Genomic DNA, 21,329 nt, shown 5'->3' with positions numbered 1-21,329 from the left:
CTTGAGGTGACCCAGAAATGATAACTCCAGATGAACCCTGGATGTGTGGTAATCTACCACCATGCCCTACAGCAGAGATGGAGCCAGGCAGCCATGCAGGGGAGGCAGGGGAGGCAGGCGGGCGGGCGGGCAGGCAGGCATCCCCGGCTGGTGCTGCTGTGTCTGTGGTTCCGCCGCACGCTACACAGCCCGTCTGGGTATCACGCTCTGGAAACGCTGCGTGCGCGCTCCGTGTTGTGGTACACAGTGAAATGGATCTCTGTGCCGTTGCATTATTGATGAGATACATTGTGATGTCAACGGAGCGGAAGGAGCAGAGCAAAATGACTGTTAGCAGTGTGGCACATGATCATTTATGCAAGCAGCAGAGGTGTAATTAATTGTCACCCTTTGCTCCCAGCCTCAGTGCTCACTCACCCAATATTATATTCACTTGTTGTCAGTTGAAGTCGGTCCATGATTACTTCACTGAGGTTGGTGTGAAGACCGTGGTCTAATGCATCACGTCTTTTGGATGACCTCCCTCTGTTATGTTAACAGTAAATTTATTCAGCTGAGGAGACCATGCACTCAAAAAAATCATCACATTATAATCTGTTATTTTTGGTATTTTTAAGCTACTGTTGTTAAATTGCAGGATGTATATTATTTAGCCCCAGTCTCAGGTAAAGGACTGGCTAGTGTTGTGCATGAGACTGAATGAGATTTTCTATAAATCAACAAAAATGAAAATGGGACATTATAATATGAACCTTATTAATCCTGGCCATTTCTTTTAGCACTTAGAATGAGATATATGTAGAGATCAGACATGATAATAACGTTTTGCAATATTATGACACTATTTGACTATAAAACCCGGCATTGTTGGATGATTATATATGAATGCATTTCCAGCAACAAAATGTATTTATGATGTTTGTCCTACGAGGCCGCAATATGTGCGGAAATTCCATGTGTGAATGCCCACACTATTGCATTACATTAATATGGCGTTTCGTAAACTGGATTCTCCAGGTCAGAGGGAGACACACACACGTTACAGTTCAGGGGAAACGAAATATTGACCCAGTAATTTCATAATTGGGTCATTGTTGTTATTATTTGGAAATAAATTCAGCCTAACCAAAGGGGAAAAATTGGCTATATAGACCTCAGGTTGGGTTTGTGAATTTAAAAAATTGCTTAGAATTAGTACTAAATTAACCGCCAACATCTGCTCTGTGTTGACGAGGTTTAGATCAGTGACCATCGGTTGTCAAGTAAATGCAGTCATACCAACTTATCTTTAGCATGAATTGCATTTCAGCAAGGATTTTCGTTTCAACGCCTCGATTTTGGTTATTCTCTCCCTTTTTTGGATCGAAATCCAGATTAAAATAAGTGATCTGAAATTATTTATTTGAGCACCTTCATTACAAATATGATTTCTATTGAGTAGGCTCATTACATTTACAGTATCGAGTTTTGTTTGTTGTTTTTACAGACGTGTTTTGTAGTGCTGCTATCCTTGCCAGATTTGATGACTGATTTAGTTTGACTATGGACCTATCTAATGATTTATTCACACAAACCTCTGCTACCCAACCAGTGTAATTAGAGCTGTAGTGCTCATTTGATTTGCATCTCATCATCATACAGTAGGCTATGAATTCATATATGGGCGCTGAGATGGATGAATATACGTTTTGTGAGCAAAGGTTGTAAGGTTTATGTCAGTTTACCACCTTTTTTTTATTTGGGGAATAATTTATTCATCTTTATAAGCTGACAAAAAATTGCCATGACCTAAATTCATAAAATCATAGTAAATGGTTAAGTAATATAAAGATATGGCCTTTTGAGAGGAAAACACGAATTAACGCGTCTCTGAAAAAATGGCTGATTTTCATTTATGATTTTTTTCTTTTTCTTTTTCTTTCTTTCTTTCTTTCTTTCTTTCTTTCTTTCTTTTCTTTTTTTTTTTTTTTGGCTCTTTGACGAGCACCGACTCTATAGGTCATAGTTTTCACACCTTTTAATTTGCCAGTTCCAGCATACATGCTGAGTAGGCTATTGGCTCATGGGTTCCTATTTTCTGTGCATTGTGTGTGCTGTGGTGTAGTGACGGCTGTCTTGCCTATGGAGGGGAATATTTAAATGCCTTGTGTTTTAATTGACGCTCACTAGGACTATAGCAGAAACAAGGAACAGCCCCCATCTACCGGCAGCGGCTCCTCTGTCTCCTCTCCATAGTGCGCACAGTCCACAGCTCCTCACCCAGCACACTTTACTGGGATCTCACACAGATCACAGCCTCAGGTAAGATCATTTCTATATGTCTTAAAGGGGGGGAAATCGCGCCGATGAAGGCATTTAACAATGAGCGTTGGAGAAAAGATTGTAAAACAATGCGCGGCAGACTTGATGCGTAAGAAATACAGTGAAATAGGTAATATTCTCCTCTCTGGGATGAACAGAGATGTACGAGGAGTCTTAAAGCCCACCTAAACGGAGTCTACCCCTCTTTTATTTGTGGAATATTTGGCTATTTCCTCACCTTTTTACTCTGAACCGAATCTCAGTAATGAGAATTTTACAGCACTGTAAGCAAACTGGTGTCGGATATGATGGAATGGCTTTTAATGGGTAAAACATACATTAATGCTTTTCTGAAAGTAGAATTGGGTTTTGTTTTTATTTGTCGTTGCTGTGGCCTTATGGTGTTCGCCGAAGGTCATATTTTACCCACTTTTTTTTACAGTGAACATCACTGTAGATAACACGACAAATGAGATAATTCATGGGACAAAAGTCAGTAGCTGCTGAGGCATCCCAGACTCGCTATACGCCATTTTAAATGTGCTTATATAGTAATGGTGATAACATTATTATTATTATTATTATATTGGAACGTATTAAGGGTTTGAAATGAAGTATAGCATTGCATGAATAGGCAGTGGTTATTTGGTGTTTTCAATGCCTTTTGGCCAAACAAGTTCAAAAGAACCTCAATAACATCTCAATCACAAATCATAAATTAGGGCAAATCATTCTCAGTGACTAAACGAAAAATGACACAGCATCGCATTATATTATTTTATTTGATTTATTTCAAACCAGGAATGACATATTGGATAGCATTACACAGTCTGCTTATTTTTTAATGTATTTTAAGAAAACATTTTGAAAGAGAATGATTCACTCAGATTCAGCACAACGTTAAAAAATTATTTTGTTTTCTCTTAAGCATGAACTGGCTGACTGGCTTAGGGCTAATATCATTGCAGACGTTTTCTTTTTCTTTCATTCTTTTTCCCTTTTTTGTCAGAAATTGTCATGTTATGAAATTAGGTTATAAAAAAACAAACAAGGGACATGGATAAACAAGTAGCCTGTTAAGTCAGTTGCGGGCAAAATCCATCAAAATAAAACAAAACAAAACAAAAAACAGCAATGCAAAAGACATTTCCTCAATTCCTTGGTGTTCACTGACACATTGTTAAGCCGTCTTCAGTCAAGTGAAATGTCACTGCTGGAGGCAACGGGTCTGTGCAGTATCCTTTTCAACACTAACTGCATAATAGTTGGCTTAAAATAGTCAACTAGCATTTATTCGTTGTAATTATGGCCCATCTACTCCGTGAATAAGCCCAGTTTTTTTTTTTTAATGAACAATCAGATAATCGCTTTATTCAATTTCCGAGAAGGAACTACACACCGCTCAGATTAAATATCACACGGAGCTGAGTTGATCATCTCACTCAGGGTGTCTTTGTCCAGGTGAAATGAAATCCTTGTATCCCTTTTGTGTCCTTTTTGTCACTATGTGGCTGGTGGTGAGACACTGACAGAGCGCAAATTAACTTTATGCTTTTTGGAGCAGCTGCGGGTCCAGCCCGTCCAGGGTTCAAGCCTTGTCTGAGCGCTGTTATCAAGGGGATCCCAATTAAAGGCACAACTTCATGGGGGGACAAATGAAAATGTAACACGTCTTGAGATGAAGCATCCACACCTGCAAACCCCACTGAGCCTCGGTAAATCTATTAATGGGCCCCAAAGCCGAGCCTGTAGCTATTGTTTTATGGCACAAACTATTCATTAATCGATCTTGCAAGCAGAGACCAGCTCGCTGTTCGACTCTATGAGACTTATTAAGCTGCAAGAGTAGTGTTTGTTACCTTGAGCGTTTTCCATTTTGGTGTGTTGTCACCATGCAGGAATGTAGTGAACTGTAAAAACACCTCACTTCAGATTACCCACCTTTTATTTTGCGGAATCCAGTTTTTAAAAGCTTTTAAAAAGCATAAATCTTTATGGTCTAGGCTTTACTTTCATAGTCGTCTATACATCATATGTGGGCATACTGATTTAAGTTACGCTATCAAATAAAATTATATATCCTGTAAATTAATTTTTTGTTTAGTTTTTTTTTTCTTGTAATATTTTGCCCATTGACTGAAGGTCCTTTTTATTTACCACTAGCCTAAATACTTGTTTTCGCAAACAGGAAAAATGTAGCTCCGCTTTCTGCATGCATGTTGTCATCAAATCAACTCTTTTAAATACGCAATAGGGTAAATAGGATTTCGGCCCAATTCTATAGTGAAAAGACAAGCATGAACGCTCAAGAATGAGTAATTGGATGCAATTGTTTGTACAGTGCAGTTTAATAGAGACAACACAGATCTACCTCTAAAGAGAGAATGTTATTAAAAAGAAGAGGCTCCGTCGCCTCGTCAAATCCTCAAAAATAAAAGTATTTAGGCACCATTATGTTTGACCCTCAGATAAAAAAAAACACTTATCCTGTTTGAATAAAGAGGGTGTCAAATGGCAGCTGCACAGGGTGTAAATACAAGGTTAAAACATTATTTGTGTTCAAATTACCATGCTGTTGTATCCCAAAACCTATTCATATTCTATCAAATTGGTTAATGTAACCTGTCTCCTCCCTATAGCCTATCACTGATCACAGCCCCGCCCCAAACACTGCATGCGCGCGTGCACACACACACACACACACACACACACACACACACACACACACACACACACACACACACACATACACGCACGCACGCACACACACACACACACACACACACACACACACACACACACACACACACACACACACACACATTGCACCTGCAATTAAAAGGCATAAGTTTTATTTATATAATTTATAATTTCAATGATAAAACCTCATGCTCAATGAAACTTTCCTCAAAGTAGCCTACACTTCATGCAGGACAGATTTACTACTTTGTTTTTGGCTGTATCAATAAAATGCCAAGAGTTTTTTTCTTATTTCAAGATAACATGCAAGAAATTGTTTTGAAAATTAAATTTAAAAAAGTCTAGTATACCAGTCCTCATAGTTACACATGGGCTACTCTAAGTCCATATCAGTTTATGCAGCATATGACTAAATTCCACCGTCCTGTATTGTTAAGTATAAATGGGGGGAGAAAAGTAATGAAAATGTCAATACCATAAAGTAGTAGTCCTCCGCGCAGCCAGCACCGGGGGTTTTGAGGGAAGAGTGACAGCTCTTTGTTGGTGAATAGTGGCGAGAGAGAGAGAGAGAGAGAGAGAGAGAGAGAGAGAGAGAGAGAGAGAGAGAATGAGTGGGGGGGACTCCTCCTACCAAATTATTCAGACTGGGCAGGCTTTGCTCTCTTCACAAATAGGACACGATTCTCAAATCCAGGCAGTCCCAACCTGACCTCCAAGCACCAAGGAACCCCTGACTGGGAAATCGGGAGAGAGAAATAACCAAAAACAACAAAACTTTGTGTCATTTTTTTTTTCGCGAGTATACATACTGTAGCCCCCACCATCACCACCACACCACCACCACACCGGTTGTCGCATCATTTGGACTATTTTTTTTTTTTTTTTTCTGGAGAGACATTTGCGGAAAGAAGGAAAAGCTGTTGCAATCACCACCACCACCACTCCTCCTTGTCCCACCCATCATTCTTCCATCGAGTTGTAGTTTCTTCTTTTTTTCCTGTTGCCTTTGCACTCTTTGGCGAGGAGGCGATCTGAGTTTTTGGGGTTGTGTTGTGTTGTTTTGTGTGCCTCAGAGCCTCAGAGCCCATTTGGATGCACTGAGAGAGCGGGGCGCAGCGCCGCAGTACAGTATATGGAAGTTGTGGGCTGCAAGACAGAGGCAGGCAGTTGCACGTTGCGTCCAGGACCGGGAGCCATGCTTTTCCACGGGATCTCCGGGGATCACATCCAAGGGATCATGGAGGAGATGGAGAGAAGGTCGAAAACGGAGTCGCGCCTGGCCAAAGGCATGCAGCTCAACGGGAGAGAGTCGGTAAGAGTCAGATCGACTTGTGTTTTGAAGTATCAAACTGATGGTAACCTGCGTGACAATGGCACTATTAACGTGCAAGGAAATGTGCAGTTGTTTTCGGTTAAGTGGGCTACAGTGAGGGCCGAGATGAAATTTTATCAGGCTACATTTTGTGCCATTCTCATCAAATACCCTCTCGCTGCCAGACAACAGATATTCTAGACCAAATCATAACATACATAATCCATAATTAGCCAAAACTTGATTCACTTGCACAGGCCTACGCTAAACAGGCTATAATTTTGATTACAACAGCTGCAAACTTATCTACACAAGAAATAAATGCTAAAAACATATACAGCCTTCAGAAATGCATGGAATATAAGCCAACATATCTCTACACATATTTAAAACACATTGCCCTTTTCAACAAATTAATTACACCTCTCTTTATATTATTATTATTATTATTATTATTATTATTGTTATGCTGGTTGCTAATTTACCAAAATGTACAGGTCATTATTTTTTTTTTTTGTGACACAGTTTTATAAATAATTGTGCAGATAAATGTTTTATTATTATGATTCTTTTTACATTTACGCATGCAATTTTTTTTTTTTATTTATCACAGGGTCTATTTTTCTGCCTACACACAAGCGAGTACACTGCTTTTATTGTTTGGCTTGGATAAATGTAGGGCAATGGGAAATTTAAAAAAACAAACAAACAAAACAATACTTTAGGTTGGCAATTTTCTACATAGGCTTTTCCTTTTTTTCATACTAAGAAAAACGTTATTGAAATTCACATGTTACAGTAACTCACAAGAAAATAGAGGAAACAATAGAGTGAGTTTTAAGGGATTCAAAAAATAAATCATAAAAAATAAATGAGTGAATCCTCCCGGACACTCTATTTAAAATGTCCAGTTGTTCAGAAGGTCTGTGTTTATTTCAGATGAGCCTGTGGACGCACAAAGCCTCATATACACTTAAGAGTGAGTTTTAAAATTTTCTTCAAAGACCTTATGTTGAGTGTTGGACAGAAACAGCAACACTATTTTCTTTTATGTCAGGAAAGCTATTATAGCCTCATTGTTACTGTTGCATGATGTGAGTTTAACAAGATTTTCCCACCAGCCCTGCACAAGGAAAGTAGTTCGCATGATGTGTGTGTCTCTCTCTGCCGCCCACCTCCCAGACCATACCCTCCATGAGCCCGGAGAAGCCTGCTCTGTGTGCCGGCTGTGGGGGCAAGATTTCGGATAGATATTACCTCCTGGCCGTGGACAAACAGTGGCACCTGCGGTGTCTCAAATGCTGTGAATGTAAACTAGCGCTGGAGTCGGAGCTAACGTGTTTTGCAAAGGATGGGAGTATCTATTGCAAGGAGGATTACTACAGGTAAGAAAAATTAAGGTTAATCATTTCTCTAATTTGATCGTATAGACTAGAGAAGGAGGACATGAATCCCTGTCTCTCTCACACACACACACACACACACACACACACACATACACACACACACACACACACACACACACACACACACACACACACACACACACACACACACACACACACACACAGTGGACCAGCTACCTTGGAGAATGTATTTTAAACTCTTACTGGATCAAACGGCTAAATTGTGACAAACTTATCAAATATATTGTTGCAACGCCCACGTGCGCCCCAGTCCAACAGGATATTCTAGCACAGTCATGTAGGCGTTTACCTGAATATTTTAAGCCAAATACGCCTAAATCTTGTCAGAATAAAACAACATTTTGGAGAAAATGTTCTGCAAGGGCTCTGTGTGATCTAAATTAAGAAGATAGCCCATGAATGTGCAACTATTCTGTTATAGATCAGCTGTAACCCATTAGCTGCCCTCGCTCCGTGTGTAAACAGTGTAGTCTTGTTTCAGTCACACGCTCACAAAACAAGGACTCCACCGAAGCGCTCCTTATTTAAAAAAACAGCCAGTTTGTCTTACACTTTAGTCAAAAAATACCATAGTTAGCTTGCACTACAATAGTAAAATTACCGATTAAAATGCCGTTTTTGAATTATGACTCAGGTGTGTTAGTCCATACTGAGGGATATGGTTATAAACCATGTATGGTAAGCCTATAATTTGATTTAGAAAGCCTGTCTGGGGGGAAAAAAACGCTGTTGTAGGCCTGCAATTCACCCTTGACACTGTAACAAAAAGCTAGCACGTTGTATCTTTTGTCACTGTGTCATAAAGAGAAAAAAGATGCCGAGGCTCCTCGCTATAGGCCGAGGTCAGACATTTTACCTATAGCTGACTCACTCACTTACCGGCAGGAATTCCATGGGCTATAGCTTACTAGAGCTATATGGCATAATTGCAGAAATAAAACAGGTAATAGCATATTTTGTCACTACGGCAGTGCCCTTTACCTTGTGAGAACAGTGTCTTCTGGCCTATGGAAAATGCTGTTTCTCTGTTAAAGGCCAGATGTATTGGTCCAGAGTGTAAGGTAAATTAATAATGTATATATATATGTGGGAGCCTGTAGTGTTGAGCAACAGGGTTTGTGCTGAAGGAACAGCATTGTTTCTCATTGTTTACTGAACTTACCACAAACGTGCATGTGTCAAAAAGTTGGGCCTTGGAGCCCAGTGCCAAGCAGGTCTGTCTGTCTGGTGAGCTCGTTTGTGTCTTGGGCTCATTTCTTTGCGTTTTCCCACGCAGTCTTCATGTGTGAGGTGTTTTGACGGTTTGTCGTCCTTGTTCCAGAAGGTTCTCCGTGCAGAGGTGCGCGCGCTGCCACCTCGGGATATCCGCTTCGGAGATGGTGATGCGTGCGCGTGACTCCGTGTACCACCTGAGCTGTTTCACGTGCACCACGTGCAACAAGACGCTGACCACGGGCGACCACTTCGGCATGAAGGACAGTCTGGTGTACTGCCGGCTCCACTTCGAGACGCTGGTCCAGGGCCCGGACTACCACCCCCAGCTCAACTACGCCGAGCTGGCAGCGAAGGGCGGCGGCCTCACCCTACCGTACTTCAACGGCACCGGCACGGCCCAGAAGGGAAGGCCGCGCAAGAGGAAGAGCCCGGCCATGGGCATAGACATAGCCAGCTATAACACAGGTGAGAGAGCTTGTTGCTTCCAGCAGGGTTTCCCCAAACGGTGTCGTGACAGAGAAGTTTATCGGCCACATGTTAGACCACAGACGCCTTGATAAAACTGTTGTCCAGTGTGTGAACGTTTTGCGTCAGCCTGTGATTTCTGTGTAGAATGAAATTATAATTGCACTTAAAGGCCCAACAGTGGGGACAGTGACATAATGACTGACTAACTAACTAACCAAATAAGTAGCTAACTAACTAAATAAGTAAATAAATGCCATCATCACAGATTATCTCACTAAATTATCTTATAGGAGGGGAAATATTCGGGAAATTATTGCTCAGAGGGGACCCCCTGGAGATCACTCAGAGACCCCTGGTGGTCCCAGAACCTCAGTTTGGGAACCACTGTTGTAGTGTAGGCCACTCTATTTCTTTGGCACTTAAGCCCCCCTCGACTTTGCTAACCACAGCGTTGTTTTGTTTTGTTTTGTTTTGGTTTAGTTTTCAGATAAAGCATACAGTAGATTAAGTGACAGTTATATAAATATATGGATCAATAAAAAAAAAAAGTAATAGGCAAATAAGTGGGTTTACACTGTTCTTACCAGTTTTTTTCTGTACGCAAGAATAATTGAAGCTGATTTTTTAGTCCAGACAATTCCTCGAACAAGGACATTGTGCTCAATTTGCAAGCCTTTATATCTGAAATTAATACATCTGTCGGATATGCATATCGACATTGCGTGTACATAAGTGTGATAATTATATGCAATTTTTCCCCATGCGTCTTTTACGCCTGACAGTATACATCGACTTCTCACTTGGAATTGTAGCATGTGTTACAGGCTACGGAGAATAATCGAAATTTGCCCCCCCTGTCAATAAGCTCACCGACTTGTATAATTAAGACTAATATAGGTCAAAATAAAGATATAAGTGGCTTACAGGGGGTCTCTGTAATTTGGGAAGGTTGCGTAAAAAGCGCAGCCAATTAAACGTTTGACCATTAAACTGTTGGGATTTCCTTTCACTTTCGCTTAAAAAAATAGTCTTTGCAGGCTGTATTAATCTACTGTTAATTTTAGGTTCCATCCAAAATCTGGTATTGAAACACTGAATGTTATAACCCGACCCCCACCCCCCTGCAGCGTCCCCTTTTTGTTGTCGCTTTCTGCGAATTAGTGTGCGGTTGAGGAAGTTCGTCATTGTGCGCCAAGTTTTCTCTGTTCCTGGTGAATAGGGAGGAATAAGGGTAATCTGCGCGTTAATTGTTCTCCGTTAATTGAAGGTGACGTTGGAATCCCTGACCTCCAGCGCGCCGGTCAGCGCAGCTCTCATGCACTTCCAGCAGCCCGCTGCAGTGGGGCCTGCAGGAGGCTGAGGCCAGGGGCTGCTGCCGCAAGAAATAATAATAATACTTGACGGAGAGGTCCACGAACTGGCTTCTCAAAGGCCTGATAAACAGTTTGGTTTGTTGCCCTGACGCTTAATCCCTGGAGATAATTTAAATGATAAATGTAAAGATTGTCTCGGGAATATAAACTGGTATAGGCTAGTTAATTTGTAGAAATATGCAAAAGAAATATATCAGCAAAATGTCAAAATGTCATGCAGCTAAAACAGATAAAAAGTAATATCACAGAGTCCTTTAGTAATACAAAAGGAGATTAAAAAATGCCTTATAAACTGATTACTAAGTAGGCCTACACCAGCTATATTTTAAAGCCCAGTGGGAATATTAAACTGATAATTTATTTTCGTCAGTGATAGAATGACAGCCCCTCCAAATAATCTGACTCCAAATAAGTTAGAATAGAATAGAGCAGTAATTTATTTTTTCCCAAAAGGCTGTTTTTTCTGATTTTTTTTTTTTTTTACTCCATAATTTCACATTATGCAATTAGCGGTTTAAGCGAGATTTTGCATTTGTAATCACGTGAAACGTTCTCTCTTCTTTCTCTAATTATGTTATGAATTTGACACCATTCCTTCCATATTCAGGTTAGGTCAGGTCAGTATAAAACAAAAGTGTTTATATGAACAACTGACACATTGAGTCTTTATGTGCTCTGTTTCAGACTGCTCATTTCTTTATACTCAATTATCACAAACACACTCAGTCTTGTCACGGCGAATTTTTTAATTATAGGCTCGGTCTGTCTGAGTTAATATGTTACTGTGTAGATCAGGACATTTACATTCACGACAAATAGGATAAGGCTTTTTATTCTTGCTGAAAGTGAGGATATTATTGTTTATTTGTTTTCACTGGGGAAAGGTGTAGGTCTACTGTGGATTCCACACCACACAGCAAAGCCTGGTATTTGTGGATATAGAGACCCCTAGTGGGTAATATCCGAGTGAAACACAATCTAGAGAAAGCTGTGAACAGGAGAGCAGAGATGTAAATTGATATTATTCTAATTGTGCATATAGAAAATGGGTCTTTTCAATTCACACTAAATATTTTCACAAAACCCAGCATTCACACCTAAACATTTGCCATAACATAATGGACTAGAGAACATATTTTGTTTTTGTCTCTCTTAACTGCCTCGTGGAATTAAAATCCAAGTCAAAAGCTAAGACAAATGAATTTGCATTTAATTCTTGCATTTAAAACGGTGTCATCAGAATAGATCATGAACTCTTTATCAGTGAATAAGTAGTCTGCCTTATTAAAACTGATTCACAGTTTTCCTTGAGCCTGTTACTGTGAAAGTATTTGCACTGTTTCAGGCTTTGATGTAATTCGTCTGATATTATATCAAGCTATGGTTGATAGCTTGGAGAAGATGAATTTAATACAACGTCCCACCATATGTAATGTGAGAATCTTATTAATGCAAAATATGCTAATTATTTGCTGACTAGCTTTCCTCTGCATCTGCAGTAAATATACAGTCAGTGAGTAATGAGATCTTAAAAAAGGCAAGTTATACTGTGTATCACGTATTATTAAAAAAAAAAAAAAAAAGAAAAAGAAAAAGAAAAAACAATCAAAAACAAAGGATTATAGAATATGGGAGCTTTCAATTGTCACTTATGATTCTTGTTCTAAATTAAGGATTTAGTTTGATTACTATCATAGAAATCACCACATGCAACAGTTGTCATGTGCTAAATTAATGTGTAAGTATTAATTTGAATAGGTGTGATTTTCTTCCCCCCTCACATATATGATTACATAAATTTCAATTTATGCATATATGTAAATGTTCCAGATCACAACAGAGTAGATTTACACAACGACACATTTAATGCATTAAAACAAAACACTGACTCTAATTTATCCAGCAATATAACATTCACATTTTATTTAAAGCAGTTTTACATATGCAGTTATGAAGGGTCAGCTGAAAATTAGATTGCACCAGTCATGCATGCCATTATTTTAGTAGATGCGTTTTGGCATATCAACATATTTCAGCATAATACACTGAGTTATAGACAAATGTGGCCCATTAACCCTATTAGTCTATATAAACACAAGCAGAAATACAAGTCCCGGTCTATAACAAAAGCACATTATTTTTAGTTCACTTGAAAGTCACAGCTAACATTAAAACCACAGCAATTATAACATCCAGTGCATTGTAATGTCAATCCAGTCAATTCGATTAGTGTTCATAATGGGACTTATTGACATTATCTGGCAATATGCTACAAATACTTTGTAAAATTTTATTATTTACCATGGTGGCGTAACATAGAGCTCTTGCCATAGCTGGTCAATGGAAATGCATCGTACATTGTATGAATTTACACCCCCGTCCTTATCCTTGTAGTTGAAGTCCATAACTGTGCAACAGCTGTAATGTGAGACACTTAATTCTCTTCCTCCACCTTGGTCCACTGCAACAACTGCCAGTCAGAACAAGGCATTTTATGTACCCCATTTTTTTCTTAAAACTAGTGCAAAAATGAGTAAAGAAACTGGATTTCCAGTGCAAAACAACTTGTTTCAAGCGGTTTCTCGATTTGAGTGACATTATTCTCATACTGGTGGAGGCATCTGGGTCATTTCAAGTTAGATTTACTTCCCTCAAGACATTTTTTTTTTGACAGAATGACACTGAATTGGAAACAAGTGAAATTGTCTCTTTCCACCAGCAGCCTTTTGCACTCGTTTTAAGTGAAATACAATTTTAAGAACACTAGACTAAATTTTTTGCTACGGTGGACTTTTTTTTTTTTTTTTTTTTGCCGTTGTACCATTCAGAGTGTAAGCCATCCCCGTGTTCTGCCCTCTGCCCTCTCAGGCTGTAACGAGAATGACGCCGACCACTTGGACCGGGACCAGCAGGCCTACCCTCCATCGCAGAAGACCAAGCGCATGCGGACCTCCTTCAAGCACCATCAGCTGCGGACCATGAAATCCTACTTTGCCATCAACCACAACCCAGACGCCAAGGACTTAAAGCAGCTGGCCCAGAAAACAGGGCTCACTAAGAGAGTGTTACAGGTAAGCAGAGACTCATTCTCCTTACTGATCTGATCACCCCATGTCTGTGTGCCTCCCCCCTCCATTCCCCTCTCATTTTACACCAAATTTCTCATCTATTTATTTCTTTTTCGTTTGTTTGTTTCGTTGGTCCATTTAGCCATTAGTTGCATATCCAGGGGTTTTATATCTGAAACTTTGTAGAGTCTTAAAATGTTGTTTTTTTTCCAGAGGTTTGGAAAGGAAAGGAGAAAAATTGTTTTTTTTTTTTTTTTTTTTTTTGGTCTCCTGGAGTGTAGACAGTTTAGTTTTAACTGCAGCTTACTGTTGATATTATGGGCTATTTTACAAAGAGAGTGCACATGTACTTTTGATCTGTGGAAAAAAGATGAGGTGTATATTAATCAAACACCCACAGATTAATTTTTTTGAAAGGATAGGATTAATATTCTGATTTGCCATTGAAATCCACACTCTAGTATGTAGTGTGCAGGAGTTAACTGGCTCATTGTTATCTGCCCCTTAAGCTGGAAATAATGTGTGAGCATAGCCATATAAAGATTTACATACTTAAGGCAAGAGCAACTTGATGTAGTGATAACTGTGATATCTAGCTACATAAATTGCTGTATTTTCATAGAGAGAAATGATTTGATACTTTCTTTTAACAAAATTAATCCTACATAAACACAAAAAGTAAAAGCCACATTGGGATTGGTTTGCAGGTTTGGTTCCAAAACGCAAGAGCCAAATTCAGAAGGAACGTTTTGCGACAGGAGAATGGAGGTGTTGATAAGGCTGATGGCACCTCACTCCCTCCACCCTCGTCCGACAGTGGGGCCCTGACCCCCCCCTCCAGCGCGGCCACACTAACAGACCTGACAAACCCCTCTATCACTGTAGTGACCTCCGTCACCTCTAGTTTGGACAGCCATGATTCGGGGAGCCCTTCGCAAACTACCTTGACAAACCTTTTCTAACAGGCTATCTCTAGCAGACTCATTTTGGTTTATTTTTGGTTTATTTTATTTTATGTTTTTCTTTTGTTTTTCTTTCCTCAATTTACATTTTATTTTTTTAACTGACACCTTTAAAGCAACCAGAGAGAGAGAGAGCTCCTTGGGACAGAGAGTGCTGTACTGTATACACAAACAAGAACAACAAGAGCAAGAACAGCAGCGACCACATTAAAACACAAGGAAATCATTTTAATGTGTAGCATTTGCAACTGCTTGGCAGCCGTGTCTGTAGTCGACTTACAGTATGCAGAAATTGATTTTTGACGGGACATTTTGAAGTGGACGGCATTAGAAATTTGTAATGGATTCCACAGTTCATTGGAGAAAACCCAAAACTTGAATCTTATTTGGATAAGTAGACCATTTTACTTGATTTGACTTTCTTTGTACATCTGACTGAATTATTTTAAAATGAGCCCTTCCTAATTTATGGTTAATTGGTCAATTTTAAATAATATGACTATTTTACCCTAAGAAATCTGTATTTGTATGCACTATGTTCGGACTATCCAATTTAAAGATAATTGTTTTTTTTGTTTGTTTGTTTTTGATTTGTTTTTGTTCTTTTTTTTAAGTTCCTGTTTTGAGATAATTTGGAAAATCAACTTGTAGAATGTTCTGTAAAGGGTAAATCCAGAAAACAGGCTTTAATTATTTTCGAATGTTTCAGTCCTTGAGACTGAGTTGGATGGGATTGGACATTGGGATATTACACAAAGCTACATGTAAAACTTCTAAATTGCATTTTAAAAGAGCCTAACCATTACAAGTCATATGCCAGGTAGACGCTGAAGCCACAACACACATTTTTTGTCTTGATTCACACCTCTACTGTGATAAAGAGAAAGGAGCAAATCCCTCAATCTGTACAGTGGTAACTGTTCAACATGTAATGCAGTCACATTGATAGAAACTGTTTGATTATTGGAAAACAGCAAGAGAAATTTGGATTGGAGAGCAGTTTATGGGCACTGTTGTAATCGATTGTTTTCATGGCAGAGCACTTTTACAGATTTGTTGGCCTCATAGATTAACAATAGTCAAATGGATAAACACTATTGAAACATGTCCATACTGTAGAACCACAGTTAAACCCAATTGCACGGTGACAATATACTGCCCAGTGAAAAGTGCATTATTGTTATTATCATGTTGCTCAGGGTAACGATGTGATTTTAAAAGGGAAAAGGAGTCGGGGTGAAAAACGAAGTTGGTTGCAACGTTGCAGACTAGATTTGTAGAGCTGACATGAACATTCAAATGACCTCAGATAGGTGGAGTCGTAAGAGGCAGCCAGTGGGAAATCATTATCCATATGTTCTCCTTTTTGGCCATATTTATACTTTCTTTAATGACACTTGCCACTGAACAGACCAAAAACATGTTTCTTCTGGCTGAACGATAGAGAGAGGACGAAAGAGAGAGCAAATCTTCAATGGGGTTGATACATTTCATTGTGAGCGTCACAATTTGTTCTATTGTAGAACAAAGCGGTACTCTAGATCTACTTGATGAAGTAGATGCCTAACTCAGTTCTACTATGTGCCTTATGCTATAACTTGGGAGAAAGTTTGTGAAATTCAGGATATATGTGTTCTTTGTTAACTGATTCACATCCTTTTGACGCCTCACTAGTTTTGTACTGTTTTGCATCTTATTTCTGAAGATCTTTTTATGGTGTATCCTGTTTAAAAGGGGGCAGCGATGTCATAGAAAGCATTTGTGCACTCTTTCAGATATAGTTGGGTAATCCAAGAACCTTATATATTGATCTTCGTGTTAATAGTTGAGTACAGTAAGTGTTCTATCAAGATTGTCCATGTTTCCCTGTTTCTTGATAAAGATGGTGTATAGAAACTATTTCCCCTTAAATATTTATGGACCAAACGGTTGTTATATATCTTATTAAATTTGTGTGAATAAAACTACTTTGCTTTAAATGGGTTTTATTTTTCATTACACTTGCCATTTTTATGTTCTTCCTTAAATACAATTTTCTTTTTATCACATCAACAAATGAGAAAGCATTCAGTTATTAATGACCAGTTAAACGTCGTTCCCCATTTCTGCTTCCATTTTTAATTTCTATTTCCTATTTTATGATGTTTATAGTTTTTAACGTAATGCCCCATGGATTTGCATCTAAACCCTGCAGTCAAAAATATGAAATTGCTTTTTAATGCATGACCATGGCTTTAAAATTTAAATCAAAGGAATGCTGCAAAGCATACATTGATATATATATTTACATATATATATTTATGCATAACATATTGGTAGACCTAAAGTGAAATAAGAGTAAATGCAGACCCCGTAAAGCCAGGTTGCTCTGTAGTTAATATATTCTTACTCTATCATTTCTTTCAGGGAGAACAAATCTTGGGGCATTACAGCCATACATCCCGACGTTTGAAAATTCCCTAAAGTATTAACAGAAGGGGAAAACTTTGATGGGAATTCCTCACCATTGAAGACAAAGACAATATTAGGATAAGATGATAGCATATTGAGAACAAATAAACAACCAACATAAAACCTGTTTCAGTTGCAAATGTACAACAGATGATTTTTTTTAAAAAAAACAAAAGTTTGTCCTGAATGTTTGAATCCATCAGCGGAGGAGACCCCACAATGTATGATATTTCTGATATCATTGTGATAAAAAAAAAAAAAAAGCCTGACATTGCTGTCTGTATTGGAATGGCAAATCCACAAAATGAAAATAAAGTTGTATTGTAACATAGTAAAAAAAAAAAAAAACTCTCACAGCAGGGCACAGGATGTGATTAAAAGACAACAGGCATCCAACATGACAAGAGTGATACAGACTGACTGGTACGGACACTTTCACACACTCACTCACACACACACACACGCAAATACACACACACACACACACACACACACACACACACACACTACCTTCCCACTACCTTTCTCCCACCTAAGTATAGTATTTACAATATCTACATTCTCCCACTCCCTGCTCTCCACCATACACACACACACACACACACAAACACACACACACACACACACGCTGCTGCCCCCACGCATCCCACCTCAGAATCAGCTTGCTATATAGAAGTTTTCTTTTGTCACAAATGTCATTTCGTAAACACATGGCCTCCTTGAAACTCGGCAGCAGGATGCCCATCAAATATGATGAGTGTATGAAGAGGACTGCAGAGCTGGAGCTTTGCCATCTGGCTGTGCCGAGGGAAGGAAGTGAAAAAAAAAAAAGAGATTAGATAAAGAAGAGATTCTCATTTTGCATGCACCTCATCATCTTGTTAACATTTTCCTTGAGATGTATATTATTTCCTTTGATGCATTGTATGATTCATTGTCAGCTGCAAAATAAAGCATATGAAAATTATGTCCTTGATGCCCGTATACCTCACAGGAGAAAAAAACAAACAAAACAAATGTCACTGTGAGGACATGATAGTAATGCTTCAAGCTTATTTGTTCTTGACATTCAGCTTACTGCAGAGGGTAAAGACAATAAGGTTATTGGTTTCTCCTTTCATTATTGTGGATATTCTTGGACGCGCTGACTCCAGTGCAGGCAGAACATTCCTGAGCATATGGCTAATACACCTAAGGTTGCTGCTCATGGCAATAGATCACAATAATACATCTGCCATTCTTACCATTGAATGAGAAGGCGATGGAAACATATAGTCGTACATACAGACACATTTAGTGCTTTTTGTTTTGGGAATAAACGGTTTAAAAAAAGCCACACAGCAGTTAATCTACAAGTTTAAGTGACATTTTGTCCTCAGTGTGCACTTGTACCACGTAGACAAATGGATGGATAATGTAATATACTGCCAGCATCATGAAATGAGTAAAAACATGATTGCTTTAGTTAGTTGTTTGGCAGTGTTCTGTGTTATTGCTGTCCAAGTATGAATGCTGAGTAGCTATGCCATTTAAAAAAAGGTGAGTTGGAGAGAGAAAGAGAGAGAGAGAGAGAGAGAGAGAGAGAGGAGCCACACGGGGACCAGTAAACAGGCTGGTGTTGAATTCCAACAATGTGGGAAACAGCAAACACTTCAGTCAGTCCAAGAGGAAACCTCAGTCGCTGGGGTGCCTGTGCACTGTGGCAGCGGGGCTGTGTTCCCCAGGCCTGACGGGAGGACGGTGGGCGGGTTGACACCACCGAGCTACAGGAAGCAGGGCTGGAGCAGAAACACAAACAAACACAGTCAGCCCCTGCTCCATTTTGGAAGCTGGAGGATGAAAATTCTGGACAACATCAGTGCCCCATGCTGACAAGAATTTCAGGGGTGTGCTGTCGGTGACTGGAATGTATCTTATCAGAACATTTTCCGTGTGTGTGTGTGTGTGTGTGTGTGTGTGTGTGTGTGTGTGTGTATTTGTGGAGGTGTGTGAGAGAAATGCATGATCAACCAGCTTGTTATCACCGGGATTGCTGCACCCCTCCATGAAATCCAGCTGATATTATAATCAGTTTACTTTGGCATTAATCTAAGTTAAAAAAAAAAAAAAAAAAAAAAAAAAAAAAAAAAAAAGCGAAAATGTCTGCAGACACCTCAACAGGTAAGAGAGCAGGAATCTTTCACTCACTGAAATCCATCTCCTGCAACACCTTCAGCTCTTCCTCCTCGTCTTATGACAGTCTCTGTTACTGTGACTGCACAAAGTTATTTTTAACACACCTTGGTTATTCAGGTATTTGTTAAAATTGCAGTTTAAAAGAAAAAAAATGATATGCATGTACTTTTCAGCACCAGCTAAAGAAACAGCACAATGTAACATGGCTGGTAATTGGAAGAAAAAAATAAATGCCATGAGGGAAGACTGACCAAGAATTTTAAACGTGAGTCATAAGACACAGCCAGTTTAACAAAGGTAAACACACACATTCACCCACACATGGAGTCAGTGCTCTATTTCCAACTCTGTTTCCATCCACTGAATTAAATTAGAATCACACTGGATACAAATATGACCGAGCCTCAATGACATTTAAGGGCACAAACGGCATCATAATCTTCTCTGCGGAATACAGCTACCAATTACAGCAGAAGTTACAATTTTCTTAGCGATTTGGCCCATTTTGGGATAGGCTTCCCAATCTAATCAGTAGCAGGAAGTTTGTGAAACTGACCGTGACTGCCAATTACGAGCACCATCAGTTTGCAAACATTCCCCAAACCTGTGATATGTGCAACTCAAAGCCTGCCTGAAAAAACTTGTCCACATAAAGGTCAAATAAACAGCATGTTTCACAGATAACCACTTCACTCTGCTCTTCATTGACAAAATAAATATATATATATAAATAAATAAAAAATGCACATCACTGGTGTGAGGGTTACTGGGAGAAATCTCAAGCGTCAGTAAATCATTCTGACATCATGCAAGTGTGTGTGCACAGACATACATGTATTGCTTCTATTGCTCCCTGACAGCTGCAGCAACCAAATCAGCAGTACAGTCATGTTAAGCAGTGTCCAGGCCTTTGTATGCATCACAGCCATTCACAACGTGCAATGGGCTGTACGTGCTGAAGTGAAGCAGCGTGCAGAACACAGTGTGGGAGAATATTTTCAGGATACCACAAAGCCAGGTTGTACTCAGTGTAATTGTTAACACCTGTAATCTGTAGTAACTCATTATAATACACGGACACTGAGTGATCGGCAAACAGCAAACTCCAGGGAATGCTGTTTCACACACACACACACACACACACACACACAGTCACACAGTCACACACATATATTACCACACATTATACACACAGTGACAGGCGACAGGGTCGAAACAAAGTATGGAATGATCACTGGGGCATAGGTCACACCTGCAGTTTGCATGTTGCTCGGATAGTGTTGTATTTATTGTCACTTCTTGTGTGTGCGTGTGTGCAAGTGTGTGTGTGTGAGATATTGCGCCGGTTATGCCTCAGTTCCCTCTTCTCATTGCTAGGCGTCTATTTAACCTCACCTTGCACACCAACTGCCCTACTAACATAAATACACACAGGCGCCAAGACACACACAAACACAGAAACACACAGGCAGATGTCAGCGGGGTGACGACCTGGATGAGACACTGCTCAACCACACATCCCATAGTGGTGTGTGTGTGTGTGTGTGTGTGTGTGTGCGTGTGAGGGCTGCCCTGCTGGTTGATGCAGAACAGGTGGAGAGATCCACTGTGCCTGGTGTTTGCCAAGAGGCGGGAGCCACACACACAAATACATTTGCACACATACATGTACTCTCTGTCTCTCTGTCTCTCTCTCTCTCTCTCTTAAACACACACACACACACACACACACACTCGTACACATGCCACCTATTAAAAACCACTTTCTATAGAGTGATCTAGGCAGAAACAATATGTCTGTTTTGTCCTTCACATTATCACACACTATCTCTCCTGTGCCTCATTTGCGCAGTGCTCTTCACACACCATAAATCCTT

At 39.5% G+C, this 21,329-nt stretch overlaps 1 protein-coding gene across 3 annotated transcripts; it reads left to right on the top strand.

Annotated features, from left to right (window-relative positions):
* The first annotated feature begins 5,704 nt into the window (after positions 1-5,704).
* On the top strand, positions 5,705-17,604 carry lhx9 (LIM homeobox 9). Of its 3 annotated transcripts, none has more exons than XM_030049112.1 (5): positions 5,705-6,313; positions 7,496-7,698; positions 9,062-9,420; positions 13,665-13,867; positions 17,233-17,604. In XM_030049112.1, exons 1-5 carry the CDS (start codon positions 6,134-6,136, stop codon positions 17,287-17,289), a joined length of 1,002 nt encoding a protein of 333 aa, XP_029904972.1. In that variant the 5' UTR covers positions 5,705-6,133; the 3' UTR covers positions 17,290-17,604. The 3 variants fall into 3 exon arrangements, with proteins under 3 accessions (XP_029904972.1, XP_029904971.1, XP_029904970.1); XM_030049111.1 differs by lacking the exon at positions 17,233-17,604 and adding an exon at positions 14,572-16,784 and having other exon boundaries at positions 9,065-9,420; XM_030049110.1 differs by lacking the exon at positions 17,233-17,604 and adding an exon at positions 14,572-16,784.
* Positions 17,605-21,329: the final 3,725 nt, after the last annotated feature.

The sequence above is a fragment of the Myripristis murdjan genome, chromosome 4 (genome assembly GCF_902150065.1).
Source record: "Myripristis murdjan chromosome 4, fMyrMur1.1, whole genome shotgun sequence".
NCBI lineage: Eukaryota > Metazoa > Chordata > Actinopteri > Holocentriformes > Holocentridae > Myripristis > Myripristis murdjan.
This window is presented reverse-complemented; position numbering and strand designations above follow the sequence as displayed.